This window comes from Hibiscus syriacus, unplaced genomic scaffold (genome assembly GCF_006381635.1).
Source record: "Hibiscus syriacus cultivar Baekdansim isolate YM2019G1 unplaced genomic scaffold, ASM638163v2 tig00110657_pilon, whole genome shotgun sequence".
Lineage (NCBI taxonomy): Eukaryota > Viridiplantae > Streptophyta > Magnoliopsida > Malvales > Malvaceae > Hibiscus > Hibiscus syriacus.
Window position 1 is genome coordinate 77,498 of NW_024062817.1, and position 9,666 is coordinate 87,163.

Here is a 9,666-nt window from a genome sequence, read left to right on the forward strand (position 1 = left end):
CATCATCGTCTAACTGGTCAATACGAAAACCGGAATTTGGTGCTGAAAGTTGATTGGGATTTGGATTAGGGAAAGGTTGTGGGTTTTGAGATTGTGTTTGGTATTGGAAATGTGGTGAAACAATATTTGCTTGGTGATGAAATTGTGGTGGAACCATTAAATTTTGAGCACTATAAACTGGGTTTGAAAAACTTAGTTGATTACTACCCGCTACTGACCCAACTTCACTACTTCTAAGTTCAACAACATACAATGTAACATCATCACTTGAAACACTAATGTAAGCAATGAATCGTTCAACATCTTCATTGTCGGTTAACAAATAAACTTTACCATTTCTCTGATAAGATAGCCTAAATCCACTTAGGGGCTCTAAATTCAATTTATTTGCAACACGTAACATTAGAGTTTCATAAGTTAACTTTTTTAATGACAGTTTTAGTTGAAGATTCATGGGTAAAGGCATATATTGTAAAACACCATGAACATTCTCCCATGACCCTCCAAAACACAAATCTATCTAAACATGATCAACATTAGATGATTTCATTATTGTAAATTAATTTACTAAACAAACGAGGTGCGAAACTAAAACATGTTGCCGGATGGGGAAGGATGTCGTTGGATATAGGAACGGGTGTCGCAGGAGAGAGTGATAGATGGAGATGGAATGAGTTGCGATTTAGGGATTTAGGTTATGAGTTGCTGCTGCTGCGTAGTTATATACCAAAAACATTTGTGTTGCAAAATTAAAACCTGTTGCGAATTCAGAAATCGAGTTACGAATTTGAAATTCAGTATTGCGATAGTCAGAATCTCGTTGCAATTTACAGATTCGCATTGCGGTTTACGTAATCGCATTGCGATTTACGTAATCGCATTGCGATTTAGGAAAATCGCAATGCGAATTTAGGAAATCGCAATGCGATAGTTAGAATCGCGTTGCGAATCTGGAAACTGATTTACGATACCGGAGATCGCGTTGCAAATTATCGATCGCATTGCGATGTAGTTGGTCATTTTGGCAAATCCAAAAAAAGTTGGTTAAAATCGTATATTAAAAGGCATTTTGGGTCACTGAGATTATTTTCTCAATTAATAATCAGTTTAAGCTAAAGAATTGCCAGTACGTCGCTTAGGGTTCTATATATAACGAGGTTTTTGTTTTTTTATCGTTATTGCACTGGTCGGCAGAGGTTATTACAGTTGTAAAGAAGGAGCCATCTACGTCGCAGGCGGAATCAGGGATGGAAGATAGCTTCCTTGGTTTGACCGGGGATGAATTCGCTTGGTTTGGGAAGATGGAAACGACGTCGTCAACGGTTTTGGAGAGCACGTTGTCTGCGGAGAGGGATAATGGTGAAGCGGATGACGCGGCGATGATTTTCCCGATAAGGGAAGAGGACAAGTCATTGTTCGCTGATCTCGGCAAGTTGTCGGAGTGCTCTTTTGTGTTTCGGCATCAACAGAATGTGGGACCACAAGTTGAGATCTGCTGACACGTGGAAAACTATCAAGTAGCAAGTGGCGGGGCAGTTGGTCCATCGTCATCCCGTACCGTTTTCATTGTCGATTTGCGGGTTTTGTTTTGGATTATCGGTTGAATTTAGATACTCGATTTACATTCGTAGATAGTTTTTACACAACTCAACTTTGATTTGCGATTTTTCACATCTATCATTTTTCAAGTTTTGGTTAGGTGTTTTAATATTTCCTTTTATGGTCACATAGTTAGTTTTTATGTCAATGATTTAAAAAATATCTTAATTATATACTTAACTTACGCTTATGATTTTAAACCTTCACTGTAATTTGTGATATTTACTTTCTAATAATACTAGTGTTTCTTTTAAAAATTGTATTGTTAGTCAAGAATAAAATTTCAAATTTTGAAAAAGACTAAAATTGATTAAATTAAAATATATGTGCTAAATCCATAATTTACACATTAAACAAATGTTAATAGTAGGATTTGACCTTCTATTTTTTAAAAAAAAAAGTTAAATAGTTAGACAACATATTACATTTTGTTGAATTAAAATTTTAATATTATAAATTGCAAAATTGATTTTGGACTTAATCAAATTTATTAAAAATAATTTAGTCCAGATTAACTTGAAAAATATGTTTTAAATGTTTTCCAATTTAGTAGAACATTTTCAAAAATATACTCAATTGTTTTCGCGTTTTAAAGTCGAGTTTCCAAACATTTTTTGTTCAAATGATCGATCCCTTAGACAAAAAGATCGATCCTTTTGACCAAAGGATCAATCCCCTTGATAAAGGATCAATCCCTTCGATACTAGTAAGTTTTGGATCGATCCCTTGAGGAAATGATCGATCCCTTCACCAAAAGTATCAATCCATTCCCTTAAAGGATTGATCATTTCTTACAATAGTTGAATTATTTGAAAAATGATTGATCTCTTGCATTAAATGTTGTTTTTGGTTTTTGATAATGACTATAATGACTCTCAATTGTTCTAAACGGCAGAATAGATAGAGAATGTATAAATTGAAAGACAAAGCATCTCAAGGTCAACAAGAATCATATTGAATCAACCTACCAACATCAAAGTATTCTTTTGTGCTTATTTGTCAAACTATTTGTTGTAAACACACTTGTGAGCTACATTATTTATTTTGCTCAAGTGTGAATTGGGTAAGTGCTTAAATTGTGCAAATAAATTTGCCTTGTGAGGTTTTCTCATTTGTTTGCTTTATTTGTATTTACTCATTAGGAGAGTGTGTATTCAAGGTTTTGGGGTATAAACCTTGAAGCGTTTGTAAGGTTACACATTGTCCTTAAAAGTAAGCAAATCTAGTGGATTTGACAAATCCTTAGTGTGGGTGCTAAAATAGTAGATGTAGACTTTAGTTGATAAAGTCAAACCACTTTAAAATCGTTATGCAAATCTTTATATTTTTCGGTTGCTTCCACAAAATGTTTAAAAGGCCAATTCACCTCCCCCTTGGTGTAATTCGGTTGTTCGTAAGAGCTTACACATTTCTTTTAATAGAAGCCGCTAGTTTTATTAAAAAGTGAAAGTATTCAAAATTATAATAAGAGTTTACAACTATCATCATAAACAAAATATATAATTTGGATTTTTTCTATAACATTGAAACTAACAACTTTATATCATATAAGGGACATACATGGAAAAGATTAAAAACCTAACCAAAAGACTACTCGAACGAAAAATAGATATAAGAACAAATCTGATTGCATTAGCAAACAAACCACAAAAGATGATTAAGCTATTGAAAGACCATCGTGAATCACAAATTAAAGCCAAGTGTCTAGGAAAATATTCATGAACGCAAAATCGCGTATCCAAATTCAATATGAGGGTCTAATAGCAGAGAAGATCAACATGATTTCAAATAAGCGCAGTCTTGATTGATCGTGACATCGTCAAATTTAACCCTAAGAAAACATAAAAGTAAAAGAATTACCAAACGACCGAGAAAAAAGATAGAAAACACGCCACGAAGATAAAGAAAAACATATTTCAAAAGTAGGATTATTCTTATTAAAAAATTAAAAAAATTAGCAAAAAAAATCAACGATCTACAAATAATATCAAAACTAATGTCACCGCTAACTAAATAAAGTCAAAGAAAAAGAATGATATGATCTGTAGGAAATAACGACTTCAAGGAAGGAAAAAAAAAAGGAGGAAGGGCGGCTGAGGAGAAAGCGGTTCATCAAGCCATGTCTACCCCTATTGGATTCCCTCGTGTACCTTTGTTAGGAAGTCGATAATTACAGTCGGTAACTACATTGTGGTAGGGAAGGGCACACAAAAAAGGAAATTAGATCAACAAGGTGACCCTACGGCCAACAAATATAACAAAAACCACAAGGGAACACGTGGCACCTTGGCACCAAAGGATCTTTTTACGTTTTGCATATAAGGAAAAAGGTGGTTAGAGAGTGAGTATTGAAAAATTGTTATCCAAATACTCCTCCTACTTGTCTCTCTCTTTCTCCATTTCTTCTTCAGTTTAATAGCAATTGCAGTAAGTTCATAACAGATTGCATCTACTCTAGACATATATAACCTTTATCTCTCATTCATCCACGATTGACTATTGATTCCTTCAAATTTAAGAAAAAAATCGCAGTTCAATGAAATTTCAAATGTTGATCAATGTTTTTTATGAGAAAAATGAGTACATAAGAACAAATGGGAGTCTATATAGAAGAGATGGTCCATAGGATTTCCTTTGCATTCATAATGATCTTAATTAATGGTGTAACTATGACTACTCTAAGGTCAACAAATTAATTTTATCTAATTGTAAGATCTTGAATTTCGTCATGATAAATCACGTGAATCTATCAGAAGTATTTTCAATGCACTGTAATTTACTTGGAATTATGATACTCCAAGAGCATGAGTTCCTTGAAAGTCTCGATATATTTAGCCTTTTTAGCACTCTTAAATAATAAAGAATTAATAACTTTTAAAAATCGTCTCTAAAAATATAACGATCACCATTCTATATCATGTTATGATCTTCATCCTTCATCTCTAAAAGATTAACATTGTCGGAGAACAGCACCTTTTTTATTGTCGAGACATGTTTAGCAAAACCCGCAGGTGACGGAGATCGGATTTATCTCCGACAAACATGGCTGCGATGTCGGTATCGGTGTGACCCCTCAACTCTCTCAACCGCCTTTCAACACTTTTGAATATGGAATGTCGAGCAACGTCGTACACGGGAAGTTCACCAACGACTTCTCAGTAATAGGCATTTTTATGGATTAAAATTTTAGAATAATTAATGAAATTAAATTCGATCTTCATTTGAAATTTATTTGTTATCAGGATAGCTAGCAAACGAATTCGAGTTTGGGAAAAAACAAAATGAAATAACAGAGAAAGAAGGTTTGTTTCTCATGAACATAACATGTCTGACACATTTTATACATTATCTCCACATAGACTTTCCAGGAACCTTCAGCAAAATAACTAAAGTACTAAATGAATCCCCCCGAGAGGGATTAGTTGAAATGAAGAAGTCATAATACTGAGAATTTTGATTCTGATGGAATCCATAACAACCTCTACAACAGTACAGAAAAATGAAGTTGAAACAAGGAACCCGAGGTCCACCATCCGCCTGCCACCTGAATTTAGCTTAAAGTGTCGACTTTTCTGTAAATGGGTACAGCATTGCCCCTGTGGCTCGGACCAGAAGGCGGTATTCGACGTTTCCTGAGAACACCAAAAGCAATTCCATGGGGTGCAACATTATCAACCTGATTACCCGCACTGACCACACCGCCCCCTTCGTTCGAAGACGTTATTCCAATTGCGGAAACGCTTCTCAACTTGAAGGTTGGCAATAATAACATCAAGATGATAAGCAAAAGTATATAGTTGAAGGCAGCCATGATGGGTTCCTTTTTGCTAAGCTCGTGGGGTGGGCAAGGCAGGTTGACTACCTATCTACACACACTTATATATATATAGGACAAATTTGTTGAAATCCCTTCAAAGTGTTTTGATTGTAATTACTAGGAACCAGTGGCGAATACAGAAATTTATAAATGGGGTCCAAATTTTTAATTTTATTTTCTTAAAAATAATAGGGTGCAAAAATTTTTACTTTTCCTATTTTTCTTTAACATATTATATTAAATTTTAATTTTTTTCCTAAATAATGAGGATGTACTTGATCCCTAGGGGGTTTAGTGGATCCGCCCTGCTAGGAACCATACATGAGTGGGGATGGTCTAAAAAATTATCTAAATATTTTTTCTTACGGAATAAATTTATAGTGTTTTTTAGGAAAACAAAAATAAATTATAATTAAAAATATTTAAAATATATAAAAGAAATTAAAATTTTCATAAAAGCACCGTCTCTACTCTCTACCTGTGCCTTCCATCCATCTCTAGCTAGGCTCGAGATAATGGGAATTAGAAGTTGGCAGTGCTGCTTTAGATTGCGATGCTACCTACCCAATTTTAATTTACATGATTAATGCACAGGGATTATCCCTTTTGAATCATTTAGTGGAGCGAAAGATATGTATCATGCACCTCCTGGAATAAGAAATATCAATGGCTGCTGGCACGTTGCTGACGTGCTGGAATGAGAAAGACATGTGTAATAGGTTAATGCAGAAAAACTCACAACAAATATTATATATATATATATATATATATGAGATAGTATCCTATTACACAGTATAAAATTACGTAAAATCTTTTAGTTTTATATAGATTTAAGACCGTCAGATGAGTGAAAATATATATTTGATACTAACAGTAGGAAATTAGAAGATATTCATTGAAAAATGAGTTAATCTTAGTAATATATTTTCACTTATCCAACAATCTTAAATCTGTATAAAATTAAAAAAAAAAGTTTTACATTAACATCTTATTCTATCATAAATTATGATTGTTGTCTAAGCACACTACAGTTATATAATTACACTCGATTACATTCAAATTTAATAATAAAATGACTTTCTAAATACATCTTAAAAAGAGTTTAAAAAATGTCTAAAAAATAATCTCTCTTTTTGAAAAAGTTAAGTTGAAGAAAAGTGGGGATCAGATCAGTTCAGTCAAATATTAGATTAGCGTTGAATTTTTGAAGTTAGGGTACGATATTGTAAATACATTATTTTGGAAAGGTGAATGGTCTACTGAAAAAGAAATGTGAAAAATCTAGAGCTATATGCAATATCTGTACCTATAATTCTTTTTCCTTTTATGCAATTTCTATGCAAGTTCATGAGTAGGGCCAGTTTTGATTTATCTCGCATACTATCCATATGATTATACCAATACCATAGTTTGCTTACGTTTGGTTTCTGTTTACCTTAATTTATCTTGTAATTAGTTGTTAATTCTATTTTCTGATAATATTATCCGTATCTGATCTATTGATAAATTAATTCAAGTTCAATTATGCAGAGTTGCGGGCCAGGGCACTACATAGGCTGGCCTGTGTGTGGAAGCAGAGAAGAACAGGTAAGCAATACAACAGCAAAAGATTACGGTCATGATCCACCCCAACATAATTTTTCATACCAGCTTCCAGTTAACGTTCCGGTGATCGTCCGCTCTCCCGACTCCTACTAACGAACCGACGAAAACTTGGACGCTCGAAACAGGTAGCTTCTCACTAGCCACTATGATCATTGCTGCAACCGTTGCCGACTGTGATGCCCAGCCTCTGGAGTTGCTCATGTATGTCAGCTTGCCACCGAGGCATCGAGTTAGCCTCAACTCGCATAGGACAAACCCATTGCAGCAACAAGTCCCCCAATGCCATCATACCACCACTTTACTAGCAAATGCCCCTGATAATAGTGTCTCATTAATGTTTATATGTACTTCGTTCGAACTGTAAAAACGAATGGTTCGATAATGCTTGCGGTAACCACAACTTCCCCGTTTTTGGTGTATTTTGATCAATGCTCGAACACTTCGCATAGCTACATGTGGATTCGTAATAGCAGCGATCAATCGTGGATTGAAGAAGCCTGCATAACAAGTAATCAAGGGTAACATTCAACGAAGCCTATGGCATGCTGATAAATTTCAACAAAGTGCAAGAGTAAAACCTAAGCAAAGATGCAGGATGCTAGAAGTTGGGGAAAACTGAAGCAGTCTTCAAACTCATCGAAATTTTCGGCTAAGCCGTGACGAATGAGACTTCTTCTGTCATACTCAAGGACCTAATTCATTACAAATTAACATGGATATGCATTTCAGTGTTAGAAGAAGAAAAGAAACTGTGAATTTACCAGACAAAGTTGATATTTGACCGTAACTTAAAGGGAAAAAAGTGGACTTCACCATATCTGTGATGAACTTAATGACATTTTCGATTGGTGTTGTTTTTTCAATCCTCTGGAAGTTCCTCGTTTGCACCAACCTGTTCGGAGTAGACAAAAGAAGCTGTTTAAACGGAGTGGATTGATCAGGACTCGTATTAGCACCGCACCGAGAAATGGGTTGAACCTGCTCAGACTCTTGGATCACATCCGATGAACCCCAACTCCTTTCTTCCTCCTCATAGACCGTATCAAGCACTCTCATCTGCATAAAACCTTTCAACATCTCATCAATATCATCATCATCATCATCCACTTTTGCACCATTAGCCAGGCCTCGAGTTTCTCGACTTTCTACGAGTTCTTGCTTCATGGATGTGTTCTCTATTGAATTTCTATAGTTTTTTTATAGTAGCAAGCTTCTTCATTGCCAAAGAAACCACCACAATCTGTGACAAAACAACCAATTGGTGTTGTTAGAAACCATTGGATAATAACATAATCTAAAATAGCAGTAATAATACGGAAAAAATACTACTATTCGAATTATTTACCAAAGATAATACTGTACCGATCAAGGTAGAGCCTGCAACAGCAATTATAACAGTCAATCTACTAACATCAACATAGTTTCCTATGACCTGACACCCAAAACATCAAACTATGACAGTGATTAAGCAAGCAATTTATGTAATCGTATTAGATTAAGCGTAATATGAGAAACCTGAGACATGATGATAAAGCAAAGTAATCCTGCAGATACTCCATAGTCAATAGGGAGGAAAACAAGAACCCTTCTCTCTGCGTTTTCATGAAGTATAGAACTCTTGAAGACGGAAATGAGGAACCACGTGCAAAGACAGGCAATCGATGGGGCCAAAGTCCATTCAAGGAACATCCAGACCAGTCCTCTCACCATTAAAATTGTGATTATCATTCTGCATTAAGCTATCATTTGGAACAAGGACCCAAAGCACTCCGCGAACAAATCGATTAAGTCAAGTATTCACTTTTACCTTGTTCCATTGTGGTAAGTAGTCCAAACCTTGTGCAACCAGCATGGTTCCTAACATAGCACCCTGACTCTATGTATGTTGCAAGTGCAAGCCACATTGCTGTCCATTCCAAAAGGAAACACAGTACCATAAACTAACATAACTTCAATGTCAAGGCAAAGAAATCAAACGGGAGCAAGTGTTATATAAGTACTTGCTGTGAGTAGAACAACTACCATACTCCACATGAAGAAACCTTCAGTGGGTTGACTTTCTTTGAGGAACTGCATCGAAACCAGACTCTATCAGATATATCTCTGTATCCGATTTTCACACTCGAATCTGACTAACATAGGGTAAAAGTACAGACAAGCAAAGAAATGAATTTAGAAAATGACATTACATCAGAAAACAAAGCATTAACTGTAGTGCTGTTGCTTGCAGAAGCCGCTCCATGAATATATATATATATATATATGGCACAAGCCGTGATCGAGGCCTTCAAGAGTGTTAAACCCCTGACCCTAGTGATGTTGAAAATTGACATTAAAAGAACAAAAAAGTTATATTTCATACGAAAAACATGGGTTATATCCATTGATGCCTTGCAAATAAAGTTATCTATACAATTAAGCTGAAAATGGGGGAATGTGAGAGACAAACGGGAGCTGGAAGATTGTTGGCACCAACCGAGAATGCCAAAGCAAAAGTGGCGAAAGCTCCGAATATCGGAATCCATTGATAAGTCTCCTTCAGTTCCCAACAACCGTCGTGGCCAATCCAACTGCAATTTTATCATTCTTTGAAGCCATAGTTTTTGTCAATTGCATGCAGATGTGTGGCCTCAAATGACCTCCCC

At 35.3% G+C, this 9,666-nt stretch overlaps 1 protein-coding gene and 1 pseudogene across 1 annotated transcript; one reads left to right on the plus strand and one right to left on the minus strand.

Annotated features, from left to right (window-relative positions):
- Positions 1-615: 615 nt before the first annotated feature.
- Positions 616-1,499, plus strand: LOC120137405 (probable WRKY transcription factor 65). Its single transcript, XM_039153158.1, has 2 exons — positions 616-652; positions 1,195-1,499. Exons 1-2 carry the CDS (start codon positions 616-618, stop codon positions 1,497-1,499), a joined length of 342 nt encoding a protein of 113 aa, XP_039009089.1.
- A 5,435-nt stretch (positions 1,500-6,934) lies between these two features.
- On the minus strand, positions 6,935-9,619 carry LOC120137406 (annotated as a pseudogene).
- Between the last annotated feature and the right edge of the window lie 47 nt (positions 9,620-9,666).

Excerpts from the sequence above, each read along its gene's own strand:
- LOC120137405 (XM_039153158.1), top strand. The coding sequence starts at position 616 with ATGTCGTTGGATATAGGAACGGGTGTCGCAGGAGAGA. Across the intron at positions 653-1,194 it reads AACGGGTGTCGCAGGAGAGA|AGGTTATTACAGTTGTAAAG; the intron begins GTGATAGATGGA and ends ACTGGTCGGCAG.